The sequence below is a fragment of the Ochlerotatus camptorhynchus genome, unplaced genomic scaffold (genome assembly GCF_037179485.1).
Source record: "Ochlerotatus camptorhynchus isolate MF236.1 unplaced genomic scaffold, CSIRO-AGI_Acam_v1.1 ptg000196l, whole genome shotgun sequence".
Classification (NCBI taxonomy): domain Eukaryota; kingdom Metazoa; phylum Arthropoda; class Insecta; order Diptera; family Culicidae; genus Ochlerotatus; species Ochlerotatus camptorhynchus.
In genome coordinates, this window is record NW_027040686.1 from 3,984,164 (window position 1) to 4,005,978 (window position 21,815).

At 38.7% G+C, this 21,815-nt stretch overlaps 1 protein-coding gene across 2 annotated transcripts; it reads right to left on the minus strand.

Moving 5' to 3' along the window:
- Nucleotides 1-17,764: 17,764 nt before the first annotated feature.
- On the minus strand, nucleotides 17,765-19,637 carry LOC135702657 (uncharacterized). Of its 2 annotated transcripts, none has more exons than XM_065223689.1 (2): nucleotides 19,603-19,637; nucleotides 17,765-19,520 (listed from the first exon to the last, which is right to left on the minus strand). In XM_065223689.1, the coding sequence occupies exon 2, from the start codon at nucleotides 19,505-19,507 to the stop codon at nucleotides 17,795-17,797; it is 1,713 nt and encodes a 570-aa protein (XP_065079761.1). In that variant the 5' UTR covers nucleotides 19,508-19,520; nucleotides 19,603-19,637; the 3' UTR covers nucleotides 17,765-17,794. The 2 variants fall into 2 exon arrangements, with proteins under 2 accessions (XP_065079761.1, XP_065079762.1); XM_065223690.1 differs by having other exon boundaries at nucleotides 19,591-19,607.
- Between the last annotated feature and the right edge of the window lie 2,178 nt (nucleotides 19,638-21,815).

Sequence of the window (21,815 nt, forward strand, 5' to 3'; positions counted from 1 at the left end):
TCAACGTCTCGGCATGATCCGCCTAGGGTGCGGCGCATCACTCACGTCAATTCCGAGGCCCCAGCACTGCAAGAGATTGAAGCAGCTATCCGAAGTATGAAGTCCAACAAAGCCCCGGGGTCGATCGCATATCAGCAGAGATGCTCAAAGCTGACCCCATGCTATCCGCACAAATGTTGCATCAACTATTCTGTGATATCTGGGACACCGCGACTTTTCCGGCCGACTGGATGCAGGGCATCTTAGTGAAGGTCCCAAAGAAGAGGGATCTGACTGTGCGCGACAATTGGCGAGGCATCATGTTACTGTGTATTGTTCTTAAAGTTTTGTGCAAAGTTATCCTGAATCAGATACAGGAGAAGACGCGACTCTCCGACGGCAGCAGGCAGGATTCCGTGCTGGAAGATCTTGTGTGGACCATATTGTCACGCTCCACATCATCTTGGAGCAGGTCAATGAATTCCAAGAGTCCCTTTATTTGGTATTCATTGACTACGAAAAAGCTTTCGACCGTCTCAATCACGAGAATCTGTGGGGCGCCCTGAGACGCAAGGGAGTCTCGGATAAAATCGTCAACCTCATCGAAGCGCAGTATGAGGCTTTCACGTGCAGAGTTCTGCATAACGGAGCCTTGTCCGACCCTATCCGGGTAGTCGCTGGTGTGAGACAAGGATGTATACTATCACCGCTACTGTTTCTCATCGTAATCGACGAGATCATGGTAGGTGCAATTGACCGTGTACCGAACCGTGGGCTGCTTTGGCAGCCTATCACCATGGAGCATCTCAACGACTTCGATTTGGCTGATGATGTTGCTCTACTAGCACAACGGCGCTATGATATGCAGAGTAAGTTCAATGACCTAGCCGAACGCTTCTCTGCGGCGGTTCTCACCATCAACGTCAACAAGACTAAACCGTTGGATATCAACACGGGCAACCCTTCCAACTTTACGGTAGTGGGGCAAGCAGTGGAGAAGGTCGAAACTTTCCAATATCTTGGCAGCCAAATAGTGTCTGATGGCGGGACCAAGAGCGACATAGGTGCACGAATCAAGAAGGCTAGGGCTGCCTTTGCGAGTTTAAGAAACGTATGGAGATCCACCAGATAAGTCAACGCACCAAAATCCGAATTTTCAACTCGAACGTGAAGTCTGTGTTGTTATAAGCCAGCGAGATGTGGTGTGTATCAGCGGAGAACACTCAAAAGCCGCAAGTCTTCATCAACCGATGCCTGCGGTATATAATTCGTGCCTGGTGTCCTCGACGAGGGGAACAGAGTCCTCCGCACCGCGCCGCCGACATCGACCTCCCCCCAGTGGCCAAAGTCCATTGGCATGGAGAGAAAAGTTGGCACTCTTGACGAATCCAATTGAACAATCGGATCAAGAACCGCTTCAAAGCAGGGGATGCATCCATGATTTTGCGCAGATCGGTCGCCGAGTTCCTTGGGTCCAACTATGCCGACCACGTACATCGGTACACCGACGGCTCCCGATCGATAAACGGAGTAGGTATCGGGATTTTTGGAGACGGTATTGCTGAAAGCAGCAGTCTTCCTCCACAATGCTCGGTTTTCTCGGCCGAGGCTGCAGCGAACTTCCGTGCCGCTACGACGCCAGCCAACAAACCGATACTTATATTAACCGACTCACACAGCGTCGTTCAAGCGATCACCTCGGAAGCACCAAAACACCCATGGATCCAGGCGATTATCAAGTACGCCCCACCGAACACCGTGTACACATGGATTCCTGGACACTGCGGACTGCCAGGTAACTGATCACCTTGCTGGAGCCGGGACATCGGGTCCCAGACTCACCAACAAGGTACCCCTACAAGACGTCAGACGGTGGATGATGCGGAGCATTCGAGCGGCATGGGAAGCCAAGTGGTTCCGCAACAGAACTGCCTTCATCCGCAAAGTCAAAGTGTCAACTGAACCATAGTGTGAACTGGACAACCTGAGGGATCAACGCGTGATTTCGCGGCTTCAAACCGGGCACACCAAACTCTACTATAACTATGGTGGCCTGCCGTTACGCAGTACCCGGTGGGGTACCCTACACCGTCGAACACATCCTGTGCAACTGCCCGGAGTTCCAAAATCTTCGGGAGTCACTCTTGCTAACTTCCTGTGACCTTCTTAAAAGAAGCCAAAATCTACCACTTGGTATAGCAGGAATTTCTTTCGGCCGTCAGGACATCTCAGCTGAATGGATTTCCCCTATTGGACCCATGCCAGCTGAGCTCTGTTTTGCTTGGATTAATCGTTTGTAGCTTGTCTTAAATCATTTTGTTTTCTGTTGTTCCTCTGTTTCATTATTTTATATATTGTTTTTTTTTTTCATATAAGTTGAAGAGCCAGCAACCAAAGTTATTTACAAAATGTTAATATACCATGTATTTAGAGGTTAATCACTCTGAGCCCTCACCTTTCTCCGGAGATGAACTAGCCATAGGCTAAAAATCTCCTTAGTAAAGAACTAAAAAAAAAACAAATGTTGGAGCGATTTCATATTCTGCTTACTGTAAATAACTGTAAGTCGAATATTAATTATTTCTTTTGAAATTTATGCTGAAGAGACTAGAGTCTTATACGATTAGTATGCATTGTTTCCAACAGTGCACAAGTTTGCTAGTCCATGGGGCTGGCATTATTAAATACACGGTGTTTCCAATTGGAATGTGCAACGAAGAGGTTCAGGAGACGAGGAATAAATGCAGCCGGAGATATCACGAGTTCCACTTCCGAAAATTCAACAACAAAGGTTCATATTACGGTTCTATTCAACATTAACCAATAGTGCATCTTTGTCTTTGGGCAATCCTGCACTACCAGGTAAAGCCAAGCAGTTAATTTTTGAAAACTAGCTTTATTTTATTTTGTTTTTGGTTTTTGGTTTATTCAGTAGTTATAAATATATTTTTTTACTATAAATCATCTATCTGGTTCTTTACTACTCGAAGGAAATCCAAACAATGTAGATTTATGGAATAAAAACCCTCATTTTCAAAGCGGATTTAATTTTAAAAAAAAAACAAAAATTACCAAATGTTGTTTCAATGAACTTCTTGATAAGCTTTTTAAAGTGATATGAAACACTATCGGTTGTACTTGCGCCATTTTGAAATGTTACGCTTGAAAGTTTGGGCTAAAAGACTACCAAACTGACGATAACTTTTGTCAGAAGACTTGTACTGGTGTAGTGTCTTTGAAGAAAAAGTGTATTTTAATAAAAACTACAATCGCTTTGAACATAGTAGGCCAAAAAAGTGATGTTTGAAAAAAATATGACAGAAAAACTGATTTTTGGCTTTTGTTTTCTTAAATGGCTTATATCTCCAAATATGGAAGAGATAAACGAAAAAGATGCTCTAAGAAGTTTTCATTTTTATTATATTCCACAACTTTGTAGCACATTTAATGTCTCTATCTATTGAATTAAAAATATTAAGCTACCGATTTACGTTACTGGTAGAATATGGCGTTTGGGACACTTTTGCAATCAACGCAAATAGAGCTCACAAGAAAATGTTTAGGGAACATCAATACGCTATCTCTAATATTTTTCGAGTTATTTATTTATCTGAAATCAAAATGCAATGAAATAGGTTACAAAGAGAAAAAAGAAGCAACCTGTTTTAAAAACTAACTGAGTTATCTTTCTATTTTTTAGGCCAAACAATTTTTATTGCAACTTTTAAGGTATCGATTGCAACTTTCCATTAACTTGAAGCATTTTTCAAACTTCTCTACGCTCCTCATCAGGTGGATTTACTGCTAATATTGAATCAAATTAGGGGAAATGGCTCTAATATTGGCCTGTGGATCTAAATCTGCTATTCATCAATTTTATCTAGATTAACGCGTCATTGGGACGGTACTAATGGATATTTTTAGTCGCTATTGAAAATTTAGTCAATTGCTGAATTTATGCATGGGCCCAAATTAGGGGCATTTAGGCCGACATTACATCCATTTCCCCTATATATGAATTTCGTTTAGTGCCGTACGTATAATTTTCCATTCTGGTTCCATTGAAGCTTCCAGCAACATTGAAGCTTACAAAGCCAGCAATGTTCCAATGCAGATGAGAAGAACCGTGTTTAATTAAAAATAATTAATAGTAGTAATTTAATATACGACGAGGCCGGAAAGCTTGCTTCAATCAACATTTCTTCACATCAACCTGCCATCAAATTAGAATACATCCACACCTGCTCTTGTGCGTTCCCATTAATGTGTGTATCTCAGTCCAAGGGGAAGGGATTTTATTAGCGTGAATGTGCAAATTATATTCGAGCAACGCATCAAAAGAAAGTGGGCACCATTTTCCTGACATTTTCATACCCCTTCAGATTCCCATTCTTACGGCATGAGAATTACGTGAGCATGTTCCCCACAGTATGCTCATTCCCAATGAATGGATATTCCACAGGTGGAATAAGGCGCATCGAGGGAGAAAGCATGTAGCCGCACACACACACACACACACACACGGAATAATTAGAATGCAGAATCCTTGGATCCTTTCGCCAGCTTCGGATTTTTTCTCTGGCCCAATGTGAGGAAGGCTTGTGTTAGCTTGGGTTGGTGGCATGCAAACCCACACAGTATCCATATCCATTTTAATTTAAAGATCTTTTGTGGGAATTATTTTTCACCGCTCGTTTTGCGCCCCATTTTGACCTCTCCTCTAACCCAGGGAATGGCTTCAATCAGGTCCTCCTTCTTGGTACGATCATTCCAAGGGCCAGCCAGTTAAGCAGCATCATCGGTAACAGTAGCAGGGGTTGGAATTGAACCTCTTCAACCCCAGGAGCAAGCCGTAGCAGCAGATCCACCAGCAGCAGTAGCGTCAGGAGAGCGTCGTTTGCTCTGTAATTTCATTTTTGCAAAAATAATTGGATTTTACTCGGGATTTTGATACTGATACTTTTTGCCTTCGTTCGGGTGGGTTCCAACAGCCACCCGCAACAACTTCCAAGAAGCACCTGTTCTCGTTCATTCATCGCTGGCGTGGGTGGGTAGGTGCGGTTTAGACGCAGAAGCTACATGATGAGTACCAATGCGAGTGTTTGTATCGACGGTATGGGTGGGGAAGGGGGCGGCGAAGGTTGGACGAAAAAAACCTGTTGGAGAGAGTTGCAGCAAAAAAAATATACGAGGCAGCGCACGTGAGATGAGCAAAAGGATTAATTAAAAATACCTTATCAGGATAAACGAACGCTTCATCCCCGCATGTTCTGTGTAACTCCTGTAAGCTCGTCTGCCTCTGTGCGGGTTGAGGGTCGGGTTGAAAACGAAACGATATGACACTGACGGGAGTCGATTCTTTTGTTGGAATACTCAAGAGAGGTGGGATGGAGAGGGGTGTCGGAATTATACTCGGCTTTGATTATGCATGCAGCCAGGTTTGCTCTCCTAATGGCACTTATGATGGAGGTCAGCTGGAAATGTTTAACCTGTCTCTCCTGTGGATTTCGTTGAAAATAAGGGTTGAGGATTGTGTTGAGTTTGTGTTTCATTTTTGTGTTGTCTTTGAGGTACCATTAAAAAAAGATGTGGAAAGAGAAGTGTGCAACGTTGTGACATCTGAATTTGACGTAGTTAACAGCTGTAATTTTGTTGGAGATAGCAGATTAGCATATTGGGCGGTGAGTTGACTGCGTTTGTATTTTGAATACAGTAATGATCCAATTTCGTCAGTATCAGACTTTCAATACGCTTTCAATAATTTCACATAATGGTAATTCCAAATATTTCTCAATCATCTGTAAGATGGATATTTAAGGCATACTTTAGTGAAATCAGACCCCTGAAAAAAAAACGCATGGCTTTCGTAGAAAATTTGAATAGTTTTTCAAAAAAAGGGCTGCCAAAATTGGGTGTTTACTGTATTTGCATAGAAATCATGGTTTATTTTTGGCATCAGTTGTAGGTATTTAACGTGTGAAGCTTGCTGGTCGATGTAAGGAAGATGAGTATTAGACTGATGCAAAATTTGACTTTTTCGCTCCACAGTGCTTAAATGGTTTCAAATCGGGTCGTGATTAGCCTCCAAAAGTTACAACTCATTTGGTTAGAAACAGACTTCGCACAAATCATTTGAAGTTTACATGTAAATTACTATGGGAAATCTCAACTTTTTGTTCATTGCCTTCTAGTCTTTTTCCATATTGAGCTGCAATACAGCTCGATAGCTATTCTTATAGAAAATTTTCTCAGCTACAACTTTGCTGAAGATCGTTTCTATGTAAAACGAGACAGGAAATAGTTATTAATTATTTAAGAGATTGGTAAACTTATTACATGATCAAGCAGCTGCTCTGTAGGCAACACTGTATTTTGCAGTGTGACATAGTAGCCATAATTTTTGCGTCCTATTCAACGCCCCAGAAACACCAATGTTGCCTGCTGTGCAGTTGATTGAGCATGATCATAAGACATTAGTGCATTGAGCCATTGATAACTTTCGATCCTTGCATTTAATCAAAAAGTGGTCGTGAGCAAAATTGTAGCTGGGAAAATTTCCTACAAGTAAAGTTGAAAGCTTTTGAAGCAGACCGATATGGTGAATTATTAGATAGACGTGAACAAAAATCTTGGTTTTACCATAGTAATTCCCATACAAACTTCAAATGGTTTGTGCCATCTCAGTTTCTCACCAAATGGGTTCAAATTTTGAGAGGTTAGTCAGGATCCGATTTGGAATCGTTTAAGTATTGTGGAGCGAAAATTTCAAAATTTGCATCACTCTAATGAGTATCTTTATGTTCGGATTTTTTTTTTTAAATCTCTATCTTTACACTGAAGCAATTAGGAACGTAAATTTCACCTGTAAATTCAGGTAGCTTCTCAAAAATAGCAATCCAATAAGAATCACCTAATGCATATGAAATTCAATCACATGGTAATAAATTCCATTGGATTGACTGGTCGAAGTCAAGTGGCATACTGGTTAATGTTATGTGAAATTCACGTAAATTGTACATGATCTCTTGGTGTGAAAATTATCGTTGCATATTTGTAAGTTCAAATGGCGACAGAAAGAAGTGTGAGTTCGTTGTTGTTGTTAGGTGATTTGGGATTCACAGACGGACGTTTTAAAGTTTTTGAGCGTAAGTGTAATTAATCAATAATTGAATATTCTGTAATTCATTGTACTATTAATTGTAGAGAGTGGAATCGGATTATTTTAGCTCCTCACAAGCTCATACAAAGACCTACAGAAGTGCTTCAACAACCGGACGTAAATTGGAATTATGATGTCTTTTTCGAGCTTATCATTTCCTGGAGAAACAGAAATGTAAATGTCTAAATTTTATGATTTTACAACAAACCAATAAATGACCCATTGAAAATTTCCGTTTTTTTTATACAGAAAGCAGCGATTATAAGTGCCTTGCTCAACAACGAAGGCACATCGAGCAACAAATAATATCAACCAAAATTCCAAGCCTCTTGAGAGTATTCCCGGAAGTGAGTCAATTTGTGACACCAAACGTTAATTTTCATTAGTAGAAATAGATCAATTACGCGAGCAGATTTATAATCATCATAGTTTATACATTAAACTCTTTGAAAAGGACCTCAAACCTAAGCATCACTTCATTGTCCATTATCCATGAATTATTACCATTTCAGGGCCAATCAGTAAAATGATATGTTTTCGTTATGAAGCTATACATAGAAGATTCATGCAATATGCTCATGTAATGTCATCCGGAAAAAAAATCTTTGCTACACGCAAGGAGAAAAAGCTAGCTTGCAGTTTTATTACGATGTGTCAAACAAAATATTCAATAAAAATTGAACTGCCGGTAATTTTAATGCAAGTGGCATTCGACTTAAGCAGTCGCTGTCACAAATTCCGTATTTTCCGCGTGCTTTTTGGCTTGTACTAAGGCAAAAAGTAATTCGTTTTTATTATTATCATGTGTTTATAGATTCATTATGATTAATTTATCAGTGTTTTAATATTGTGAATTATTGTGAAAATTCCCGGGCTAGAATTTTGTTTGAATAGTTGTGTTGCTGTAGCGTCGTGCTAGTGTGTTCCGGTGCTACGCCTCCACTTCCGGAAGCATTGGCGTTCTGCCCCTGGACAAAAACCGGGAAAGATGAATTTGCAGATTAGACTACGATGCTTCCACGTCGAGGACACAACACATAAGCGGTGAGATCTAACTGATTACAACTAGATATAAAAATATGAAATGCATCCTACTAAATACGTGCCATCTACAAAGCAGGAATTGCTTTGATGATGGAAGTGTACACGCAATACCAATATACATTTTATATCAGTACTACGTGTATGCGGGGCTTGTTGTAAGTGAAAGTAACCTCGGAATGGACGTGAGTGACCAGACATTCTGAAATGGGTTACTGAATCTCAACAGAGCTATCACCTTTCAACTTCCGGGCTAAAATTGTTTGCAATGAGATCAGTATAATAATGATAGATTATATTGCAAACATTTTTCTTCCATAAAAACACTGCCGGACAGTGGAAGTTGGATTGTATATACATACATACATACATACAAGTGGCATTCGACTTAAGCATTACTTCATTATTCTATCACAGCCGTTGCAGTTTAACTCCGGTTTCATATTTATGTTTGCAAATGTAATTGAATACAAAGGAACCAAGTATATTGCTGGAAATTTCTTAACGTGGATAGGAAATGGAGTAATGCTTCTATACTAAATTTTAGACTTTATTTCATTGGCAGGAGCATTTTACATAGTAAGTCAGCTGTGGGAAACGAGCGATTATAATGAGTACTATTTGGCATACGAGGCTAAAGAACGAAGTTCAATAGTAAACATATTTAATATAGATATATTTTGTGCGCCTCCAATTACCGTGCACCATATTAACGGTCCTTATATAAATATATAGAATTAAGAATAGGTTTGATACAGATTAACTAAGCTTATAACGCTAATTAAATGAAGCAAAAATCCAACTAATGAAGTTAACTTTTATTCAAACAAAACTGTAGGCTTGCCTTTGGTCAAATAGAACATTTTACTAGAATGCATTGAGTCCTATTCTGTGCCGCGAGTGAGGTGAGATAACAATAGTCATCTCATGTGAGGTGGCTCTCCGAGTACTTCAACTAAAAAATCACCTCACATAAAGTGACTTCACTAGTGACAGCGGGTGACCTCACCTCACTCGCGGCGCAGAATAGGCCTGATTATTATTTAAGATGCATTTAATAAAAAAAATAACCAAGGAAATCTACCATAAATTCACATAAGCATTACTGTAAAATCCAGTGACATGTACTAGAAAATCACGTAACTTTAAAGTGAAGCCAATTTGACGCCCTCGGTACGTCCGATAAAATTTACGTGAAAATCACTTGATTTTCATGTGACACATTTGAAAAAAAAATTATTCCAAAACACGTAATATTCACCTGAAAAGTTCGATGGAAAATATCTACGTACCTTGTCAGGTGAATATTACGTGAATTTTATTTGCAGTGTACGTATGTGTGAATGTTATTTTATAGTGTAGGGCAGAGATGTCAGATATTTTTTTCAAAAGTCTGCGAAAAATGTCTGTGAATTTCAGAAATGTCTGTGAATTTCAGAACTGTCTGTAATTGGGTTGTATAAAATTTGCAGTAGTTTTGTGTGCGACGGGGGGGGGGGGGGGGGTGTTAGGGATTAGAACGGAGGGGGGGTGTCCTGCGATAGATGTGAAATTTCAATTGTCAGTCAAAGCCCTGTTCGAGCAAAAAAGGCCTGCTTTTAACGAATTGAACCTAATTGGAGCTTAGAATGCATCCTTTTACGCCGTATACATTGAAAGCAATTCATGAAAAAGATAAATTACGATTACGAAAAAATCAACAAACAAACATCTGCGGTTGATTTGCAAGCTGTGATATCGCAGAGCTCGGAATATCAAGCTAACATGATTTTTGCTTTACACCCGAATGCAACCGAAACTTCCATAACGGCTTGCAGCAGTCCCTTCGTGTGTGCCATCAGTGAAGATTAAAAAGAGATTGCAAACTACGCTTTCTCTTTCTAAAAAAACGATGTGCAACGGAATCATTTTTGTGTCGAGTCAACTCTCAGCTTGATTTTTGCATGCTGTGAATAGTCTCGCAATATCAAAGGAGGTTGTAATACCCCGGACAGACTATGACTTATATCATGTAATATAGGCTGTCTTGCAATGAGCACTCATACATCTAGTTTTCACTGGAAATCCTATGTATGAGTGCTCATTGCAAGACAGTCTATATTACATGATATAAGCCATAGTCTATCCAGGGTATAAAATCAATATCAAGCATGATATTTTGATCCACGCGTGATATTAGGAGCTGGGTCTGGCGAAGTCGAATCGCAGCCAGCTTCAGACACTATCCAAGACGCATTCCAGCAAGCTTTACTCTGTTCGAACGGTTGTCAAATTGATAAACAAAGCAAATGTGTGCAAGATTGTGAGTGACGCTCTTGAAATATCGATTGGTACACAGCAAAAAAATAATTTTGATATCACGTCAAAGTGGATGCACTACAATCATGTCGAAAATATGGTGTAATATTACTTGCTAAAAAGGACAAAATTATCATTAATGCAATGCATGAACTAACATTACGCTGCTTTTACTGCATTTGTTTATTAATGTGGTCATAAAAATTACATGAAATTTTCGACATGATTGTAGTGCATCCACTTTGATGTGATATCAAAATTATTTTTTTGCTGTGTAGTTGTAGTCTGTTGTAGTTCGTTGTTATTGTCGGTCGCGTTTGACACCGGAATACCCCACACCCGACTTTCGATTTTACTCTCGTTCTGTACAACAACAAAGCGTCGGATATGGTGTGCATTATGGCGCATCATTGTACAAATACAGCGCACTATGTCCGACGTTATGTTTTATGTACAGATTGAGAGTAAAATCGATTGGCGCGTGTCGAATTTTCCGGTTTTCTACTGTATCAATAATATTTGGTTTTCATAAAAGTTTCTAAGCAGTTAAACTACGATGTTACGCAAAGTTTTGCAGCTACACTGCAAGTGCACCGGTGAAGAGAAGTTTGCGAGATTGATCCGGAAACCCCAGTTCCTAACAGTGCAAGACTCTGTTGTGCAAATTTCGAATTGGAAAATAAAAAAGTGAGAGAAAACGCGGTTTACCGGAAAAAGGCGTCTATTCCAACTATTCGCACAGACGACGACAATTTCGAATGGGAAACTGCTGCATCTGATTTTAAAGCAGACAGCGGCTTGGGCGAGTAAGTTCAAAATGCTTTCTTAATTTTTTGAGCATGATACATTTCCTATCTTTTCTATTGTAATTAGTTCATTGACGCAAAATAATGAAGAATCAAATGAACCAATAACGTGTGAAGATAAGATGGACACTGCGTAACGAATTTTTGAACTTGAAGAGCACGTACGTCTTCTACGGCAGCGAGAGGAACAAAAGCAGAGGTAATCTATAATGTTTGTCATATGTGGTAGCGTTTTTACCATATTAATCGATTATTCAGGAAGTTGACTAAAAGGGCCACACGGTTGAAGAACACCCAAGTTAAATTGCAAGCTAAATGCGTTCAAATTCATCGCCTGCAAAAGGAATCAGATCGGAACCGAGGCATAAAACGTATATTTACGGAGGATCAACAGCGTGTGCTTTCCGGGCAAGTTGTAAAACCTAAACGATGGAGCGACGAAACCGTTGGACGCTGCCTTAAACTACAGTTTGCATGTGGTAAGGGGTATGAAGAACTACGTAAGATGGGTTACCCGTTAGTCAGTCGCCGAAGCCTACGCCAGCGACTTGAGGCATTGCACTTTCTTCCGGGTAAAATAAAATTCTCTATAGGAAACTTAAATCAAATTAATTCTATACAATTTCATTTTTAATTTATAGGCATTTCTCCTGAAATTTTTGAACTTTTGCAGCATAAAGTTCATAGTTTTGACAAAAACGAGCGTGATTGTGGAATTGTCATTGATGGAATGGCTATTGAGGATGTAATTCGCTTTGACCCAATCTCTAAAACAGATCTGGGACACGTAACTTTGGGAGATCCTACTGTTGTTGCGAATAATGCGCTGGTGTTTATGTTGGTTGGCGTGTGGAGTCGTCGTTGGAAACAAGTTGTTGGCTACAAGCGACTTAGTTAATGGTGATCTGATGAAATCAGAAATTCTTAGAGTTATCCATGAGGCAGAAAATATTGGGCTCAATGTTCATTTCGTTACAAGTGACTGCGGAGCATGTAACAAAAGGTTGTGGGCAGATTTCGGAATCAAAACTGGAAAACAAACCATCACCAATAACTACACTCTTCCTCATCCAGCTAATCCATCTCGATTTATTGAGTTTATTCCGGACCCTGTCCACGTTTATAAACCGGTTGTTCGAGGTTGGATCAACAACCGTATTGTTAATTTTGACGATTCCTTTGTCCAACATCATCACTTGGAAACAAATGCCGCAGATATTTCACATTTGACCGAACTGGTGGCTTGGAAATCTCGGATGCAAGTTTACCCTGTTCATACGTTGACGAAAGAGGATGTAGATTTCTCACTGTACGTATCAAATGTAGATAGAATGAAAGTTGTCAATTCGTCTAAGTATGTGAATCAAGACGTAGCAAATGCCCTAAGATTTATGGCAGATCAAGAAAATCGAAAAGATCTTTTGACGACTGCAATGTTCATCTAGCAGGTTGCTCGCTGGTATGCGCTCATGAACTCCCGAGAAAATTCCTCAGATATGCTTGACCCATCAGATTCCCGGAAGTACGAGCAAAACATTCAAAGATTGGAAAACTTTTCGGATTCAGTTTCACTAGTGAAGGTTGGTGAAAAAGGAGCTTGGAAACCATGGCAATCATCAGTGATAATAGCAACTAAAGCTGTTATTACTCCAATGGTTTGTTTCTGCCTCATATTTTTTTTTATATATTTGTGTATGTTCTTAATATATTTTTTATCCCTACAGCCTCTTCCAACGTCTCGATTTATCCAAGACTGTATTGAAAATCTGTTTTCCCAAGTGCGAGCAAAACAATCACGTCCAAACGCAGTTCAGTTTCGGGACTCCCTTCGTACGATCACAATTTCAGGATACATGCCTCACGTTGGCGGCTCTTCATATGAGAGTGATGAACGATCTCATCTGATAGAGTACTGCTTGGAAAAAACCTCTAGGATCAACGACGAAACAGCCTTCTGTCTTCCGGTTGGTGAGAAATTCAGAATTTATATTTGTGACGAAAATTTTAACAATTCTCCGAAAAGCATGATCTATTATGTGGCATGCAGCGATTGAAAAAAATAAGCAACATGCTCTAAATGTTACGAACATTGCGTTTGTGAAAAACCATCTAAGACTGGCTTTGCCAAGTTTTCCGACTAGAAAGCATTTTCATAAATCACGATTTGTATGAGTAATTTCTGGCAATGAACAAAATATTTTCATATTATATTCGGCATGTAAAAGAAGAAAAAATGGATGTTAAAAAGCTATGTTCTCCATACTCCTCCAAATTCCAATTAACTTGCCTAAATGCCATGATACTCAAGCAAAATTGATCCGTTCATTTATAACATATCGTTTGAAAAACATGCAGAAGATGAAAGTGAAGAAGAGACGATTCAGTAGCAAATCTATGATGCTGTAAGATTTTCTTGCTAATTTATTTGTATTCTATTTGTTTATAGTTGTTTTAATAAGTTTAAAAAAAAAACAAAAATACGTTTGTTCATCAAAACTATGAATATGTTTCCAAAAATAATAACACGTTTTACTCAGATTACAATACTCCCAATCTGTTTCTTCCATATGAGCTCTTATAAGAACAGTAAAAAATGGTTCGATTTTGACAGTTCAAATTGGTTCGAAATCCATTACGAGTCCGCCAGACCCAGATTAGGAGTGTATGAGAGCGGAAAAATATTATTTGATTGATGATTTTGCCAACACTGTTCATATTCTGGAAAACGTAGTTAACTTATAGACTGAGAAAACTTTACGAGATTTTACAGGAATTCGTTTTCAAATATGAGCATGCAGTTTTCCATTAACAAATCCAATTATATCTATCTGAATTTCACATAACATTCATGTGATCACATGAGTTCTATATGATAAATCACTTAAATTTAATTTGACATATAAGGTTCATGTGATTTTGTGGAGCAATTCTCATTGGATTTGTGATTTATTCTTTGAGTGTATACTTCATAATTGAAAAGATTTATGAGGCTTGGTAAATTTTACTCAGTTACTACGTTTTCTAGAAAACTTAAATTTGAGTCGATCTTATATGCCATGTAGTGTGAAAATCCGTTAGATGCTTAGTACTGGTCCTTTTGCACGCCATCAGTGGGGCAACGATTACATCTTAGTGAGGGATTCAACTTTCCACCACCTGAATATGGAGAAATCGACACTCAAATGAACAATTTAGAAGCTTATTAATACGATTTTAAACACTTCATGCTCAAAAACTGTTGATGAGTCAGGATCAGGGTCAGTGCTGAGATTTGACATTGTCATTGACAGACTTTCACGTGATATTAACAAAATTATTCATCAGCTAGTCACTGACAGACTTGATTCTCAAAAAAACCTTTGGCAAAATATCATTCATTTTTTTCGTCAATGACAAAGATCCACCTACTAAAAAAAAATGTGATTTCGTGCATTCTGAGTCCCATTATTGTTATCCAAGTAGTTTAGGGCGTAGATGCCTGTTAACTTTAACGGCTCCATGTAATTTTGTTGCAAAAGCCATCTTATTTCGTTACAAATTTAGATAATAAAAAAATCTACACATGTTCGTTACTGACAGCATTGTCATTGACAATTGACATGGTTTGCTTTGACTGTGACTGTTAGCTCAAATGAGTGACCAAAGCAAAATTGTCAATATCACCGTGTATTGTCGAGATTTTGCAGCACTGATCAGGGTCGCTGAAACGATTCAGATAGAAAGGAATATCGAAATAAAGATCATCGAGAAATTGAGAGTACCTTAAAACGAAGCCAAGTATGATGAATTGGCGCTAAACACTAACACTGTTGTAACGATTTTATATATACAGTTTTAAAATAAGCTCTATTAAGCAACACATTCATTACATTTTTCAAAATAATTACACACCTGGGGGAGAAAAACTTCGCTAAATATAACACATTTTGATAATACCAACCTTTTCGCGTTTCTCGTTCACCAAGTTGTACCGAAAGGCTTGATATCACTTGAAAAACACAATTTTGTTCCAAGTCCCGGAGAGACATATGGCATATTGCAATAGACTCATCTCAACGGGATCGGAAAATAATGCTGTATGTGTGTATATATGTATGTATGTATGTAAGTTCATATGAGTGTAACTCACTCAATTTTCGCAGAGATGGCTTGACCAATTTGAGTGGAACAAGGTCCAGAAGATGTGTTTCAGATCCCAATAGATTGCTATTGATTTGTTTTTCCCGATCGGAATTATTGTTCCGAAAATATGAACAAAACTGTGAATTCCAGATTCCACTGATAAAAGATTGATTTATCAAAAAATCATCATGCGACACCTAAATCACATTAGAATTTTACTATAAGATCAATCGTGGACATATTCAGACCCAATGATAACAATGGCCTCTTTTAATGGATCCCTCGGGAAGTGGACAGATTTTAACATGCGCCAAAATGCATCGTACGATACCTCAAATCACATGGAACCAGAGCGTAAAATTATTGACTGTCTAGGCTGAGTGTGAAAGCACTGCACTATTCAATCCATTGCTCTGTGCAGACCGTTTGTACCAAACGGTAAAGGACGAGGCAATGAAAGAGCCAACAAAAACATTCAGTCACTCACGAGCAGGCGACGCACACCGCTTGCCTTCGCTCACACAGCATGTAAGTGAGTCATTTTTCCATAGAAAATGTACGCTCAGTCATTTAAAACAAATATTGGGTATCATCACGGCCATTGGCGTAGCTAATGGGGGTGCCAGGGGGGCCAGGCCTCCTCCAGAATTATCTAGGCCCCCTCCAGATAAATTGTCTAGCTACGCCAATGATCACGGCAGAATAAACGTGTTGACTGAGCTACTGATTGAGTACTCGGCTGTCAGTGACTCGTTTACCTCTCATTCATTCAGACTCTCACGAGGCAGTGAATGATGAGGCAGATGGCAGTTCATATTCATATCAAAATGACTCAATGAACCTGACTGTTTTGCGCACTGCATGCAACTCAACATAATGGTTAGTGCAAGTATTCATATTGATTTTCCTTAACTAATAGCTTACCCGATCGTTTGAAAAAGTTCGTTATGGGGTTTCCTCTCGGGTTCCCTTTGATTTTTCTCGATTGTTTTTCCACATTGTTACGACTCTTATTCATGTAAAAAAAAACATCGAAAATGGCTGTTTCGTTCAGCACTAAAACTGCAGGAAAATAATAATCAACTTTACACGACAATGCACTCGCTAGTTTGTGTACGTTAAACGCCACTAATCTCTATAAAAGTGACAGCTCGTTCGTGTGGTGAAAACGTGTGAAATTCTAATGCGTGTTGCAAAATGCATCGCACGTGTAATTTGATTAAAGATGTAAAACAGTGTAACCAAATTTTAAAATTTTCACTTGATTACAAAAGTCTGTAAATATCTGTGAAGAAACTAAAAAGTCTGTAAATGTCTGTAACGAAAAAAATGTCTGTGAAAAAAATTAAAGTCTGTACATTCACAGACATGTCTGTATATCTGGCATCTCTGGTGGCAACACGGCCGTTGAATTCTACCCAAAATAATCTTTTTGATTATGGTAAGGATTCCCTTTGACTCAGTGAAATAAACCCCATAAATTTCTTGGAATCCTCTTTTTAGTTTTCTAAAAATTATCACCGGAATATCCTTGGAATACTCATCGGAATATTGACATATTCCTCAAAATTTTTAGTGTTTTTTGAAAAACCAATTCCCTTGAAATTTTCTTTAAAAATACCTTTCTACCAATGAAGTTATCACCTTTCAGAATTTTCGTTGAATTCACTTCAGAATACCCTTTGAATTTTTCCAAAGAATTCACTAGCAGTTCTCCTCACAATTTTTTTTATAGATTTCTTTTTAAAATTATTTGGCATTCAAGTCAGAATTCTCTTGGATTGCATTCTAAGTTCTGCTGGAATTATTATCAGATTTAATTGTAATCCTTCTTTCCTTCTATTCTGTAACAGTTCCCATGAAAATATTTATGTTATCGTGAAATAATCTTTAGACATTTCTTGCAAAATTTTCCAAGAATTAACCTCAATAATTGCTATTAATTTTCATTAACGTTTCCTTTGAATCCTTTTCCTAATTACCATACAATTCTACTCATAACTACCATGGCATCCTCTTTTGTTTTCCTCTGTTTGGAACATAAATGCACTGCGACCAAAAATGTAAAATGGTATTCTGCATGGAAACTAAAGTTCCTCAGGATTGCCTTGAAACTGAATTTCACTGGATGTTTCTCTAACGTTCTTCCCAGAGCTCCCTTCTTAGAAATCCGTATAAAAAATATCATGAGCCTTGAAAGTATCACGCAATTGCCCATATTTTTACAGGTACAGTCACAAATTCTGGAACCATTTCCCGCCCTCAAACCTGGACGTCAAATTTCATGTTTATGCCAGAGGCTCTGATCTAGGTATTCTTATTGGGAAACCCACGTCCAATGCCAATAAAAACAAACATCCCAAACTACTTGCAATTTTTATTCCACGCTCTATTGTGCAGCACAATCGAATTTCCACTCAACAAGCTGTTGAACGCCATTCATCTTCAGTCCCAAAAATCCATACCTTCCAATCACGACGAAAGGGACTTGTCCGGTGCTGTTGAGCAGCAAATGATCAATCGATTTTCCCATCTGATAGGCATTGAACTCCGATTCGATTTTGATCGTGTCGTTGTTATGGTTCGCCTCCAAAATCCAGTCCTGGCTGCTAGCAAGCTTCGCTCCATTCATATTGATATACGGAGCTCCTACTTGGCTAAACCAAACGTTTCCTGGTACAGCCGTGTTAATGTTGGTGAGAGCATTTCCTTCCGCACTGACAATTCTCACCGATGCTTTATCGTTGGTAAACTCCAGTCGAAAGCGTGTACACCCAGTGGACCGAGCAATCACTTGATTTAAGCGTCCCAAAGTGGTTTTAAGCTTTGGATGTTTTACCTCAACCGTGTTCTGAGTTGTCACAATGCATTGATCAGGTTTTTGTTCCTGGCTGTGATAGATGTTAACATTGTCCTTACACGAACTAAGCTTCTTCAGGCTGTCTGGAAGTAGGTCGTACGTTTCATTGAACAGTCCCGAAACATGAGGATCCGCCTTCAATTCGGCGTAGTCCATCGATATCATATCAAACCAGATCATACCGAAAGCATGCCCAACTTTCTTATCAATCAACGTCCTGTAGGCTGCGATCTTGTAACGATTGTTCGACAACGCCAGCAGTTTGAGAAGATTCCTTACACTGTTGAAATCCTTTCTAAATCCAATCTTTTCGCCAAGATTTTTCATTTGCGTGAGAAATAAACGGTCCACTGCGTTCTTGATAACTGCCAAGTTTATCGATTGGTTTAAATCCCCAGTCCATTTGATGAATGTTTTCTCAGAATAAATTGACAAGTTCTGCAACACTGATTGAATTTCGTTTTTCCTATCATCGGTGATTTTCGATCCCGGTTCTAATGTTGCATTCATTTTCTGAATTTCTGCTTCCAGTAAGAGCGAATCGTCTGCTCCTAATCTATTTTTAGATTCAATAAAACTGTAGATCGTTTTGTATGCTTCGCCACGGTCATCCAGATCCGGAATTGCCGAAGAGAAATCAATTACTGGCAGCACACTGCCGTTTCTGATGCTCAAAAATTGTTGGATGATTTCAATCAAATACTTGGAATTCACTTTTTTTACCTTGTCCTTGGCCTTGCTGATTTGGTTCGATTCAAGATACGTTATGCATAAAGTCTTCTGCACTTTTTCGTACTCTGCCGTCACTCCTTTGATATCCTTGTTCAGCTTGTTCACGTTTTGTTCCAAAGTTTTGATATTTTTTTTAAGCTCGTTCACTCGATTTTCTGCACTACCCTGGGCCTGTTTTTTAAACTGATCCAGTTCTTTGTTCAACTCCAACAGTTGCCTATCGTATTCCTGGGCCATCTTTTGAAACTCTTCGACCTTCACGTAACCCTTATTCATTAGCTTGTATTTTTGAGTCAACCGCCTCAGCTGTATGTGAATGCTATTGAGCAGGTGGGCACATTCATCACTATTGCTATGAACGTCTTGTTCTTCCTTGTAAATGGGTTTATCTATATGAGTCAGAATTTCGCCAATCTTTGAGAGTTCGTCGTTGGAAATCGGACAATTTTCTTCGGCAACTATTGTTGACACCAAGAGCAGAAGGTAAAAGAGCAGTTGGATTCCTTCCATGGTAGTGAAGAATCTGATTAAGAGGTGTTCAGAAATTAGTCTCCTTGCAAATGTTGGAGTAATGATTATTAATTATAGGACACCAGAAACTTTACTCATGTACAGAGGTAATGGCTGCTCAACACAAGAGGACTTAAGAGACTAGCTATTCGTTGAGAATCGCATTCGAGTGCACTCAATACGATTGCTTTTCTTCTGAAGCTTTGGATAGGGTTTCGCCACACTTTGTCGTACTACACTCCGTTTCGTCGTACCCTCATAAAATCGACCAAGTGTGTTGCCACTTCTGTTTTGCAGAGATTTTCATAGCCGAGTACTCACAAATGTTACTGAGATCTCTGAAATTATTACGTTTTATTGCTTAAATATTAAATAATAAAAATGGCCATCAGGTACTGTGGAGCCCTATGCTAAAATAAACGGACGGACAGGTTGTCTACAATGCTGGATAAATAAAAATAAGTATAAATTGATTTAGTTTACTCAGCTGCTAAGCGTTGACAGGTATGTAACTAGAGTTGAGTGAAGTTGAGCTAGTGAAGATTTAATAAATATTAAAATTTAGTTGGATTCTGAAGATCTTAATTGGAATAAAATGAAATAAATAGAACGTAAGCATGTTTTTATAATTGGTGTAATTGGTAATAGAGATTAAATAAAAGACGGAAATTGATCACGATCACAAAATCAAACGGTCAAAGATAAATTGGTTTATAGATGTTTGATCCAACTAGCCGAAAAGAATGGTCATATATCCGAGGCAAGTCCAGGTATAAAATTTTCGAACATCTGAACTGAAGATTAGAGTCGTATTTACGGAGATAAATGAATGCAAAGATTTTGAAATCCACCAGCTATAAATAATAAATTTAGTAATATTTTCGGAGAAAATCTGAGCACATCAAGGACCTGGAACGCCGACATATTTACGTAGCCAGCATAAAAATGAGAAAACGTATCAATCTAAAGGACCATTCATGACTTCCCTGTCATAACATTCCTAGATTTTCATGTTGATAAGTATTAAAGATGAAATGTTTTGTGAAGTAAGTTTCAGAAATCGTTTTTATAAAGCTGCATCATCCAGCGGCATATCAAAGCATCGATTCTCCAAGGATGCTTCCCAGAGGTTTTATTGGCTACAGCGTATAGTGAATGCGGGAATAGGACCATCGATGTGAGCTCTATAAATTTCAACACGGAACGCATTTGTTCAAACCACTTCAGTAGCGAATCGTACTGTTATCTCCACACAGTCCCCACAATATTCGAATGTTTGAGTTATGTTGAAAGGTATTTGATTTTCTTACTACTATGAAGTGATTTTTTTGTATCGAATCAAACAATTGAAACTTCAACAGTTGCATTGACTGCGTGAATCAGAAGGTTGTAATATCACCTAATCTCGTGAAAACTCGTTCCAAGAACCCCTCCCCCCCCCCCTTTCGACGATAACGGAGTCATCAAATCAAAGCGTCAAGCTTCTAGATTCCACTGATCAGAAACTCGATTCATCAAGACAGACTGGGCCATGTTTACTACACGTGACACAAAATTCTGCGCAAAAAATCACTCTACCATCGGCGAACCGTAAAAGGTATACATTTTGAACGAGCCTGGTATTTATGTTATACTAAATATGTTAGCATCAGACAAATTCGCTACGCTGGTGATATCAATTGGCAAGAGTTAACGACGGAAGGAAAAGCACTCGCTCTCCCACAAGTGCAGGAACAACTTTAGTAAATCAGCTCAGATCAAAAATTAGACGACTGGAAAATAAATCACTACAAAGACAGCCTATATTACATTATACAAGCCATAGTGTGTACGGGGTATTAGCATAGAAATAACTCGAAGACCAGAAGGTCCCGAAGAAACGTGCTCAACTTTTTGGCTCAGCTCTGGTACTATCTTTGGTTCCAAGCTAATCGATACACCCCTCGAAACATAGGAAAATCCACGAACCCCTCATTTTATCTATCAAATTTTCATAGCAAATCATAACAAACATAGTGTAGTACTAGAATTTCGGCTAGAATGGAGTACGTTAATCGATTTGCTTGGAACCAATAGGCTAGTCAATTTAAAATCATTAGTTTCCACCGGTTGGTATTAGCCCAGGTAACAATTTGATGCTTAACAAGTGTTGGTTAATCGATTTTAATTCAGCCTTAGATTGAATATTTTTTGTGCATAGACCACGCTAACCTTTGTTCAGCTTTTAAACATCTAAATCTGGTGATTTTAATCAGCCAAAAGCTTAACAGTAATATACATTATAAGTTTTTTAAGGCATTAAATAACA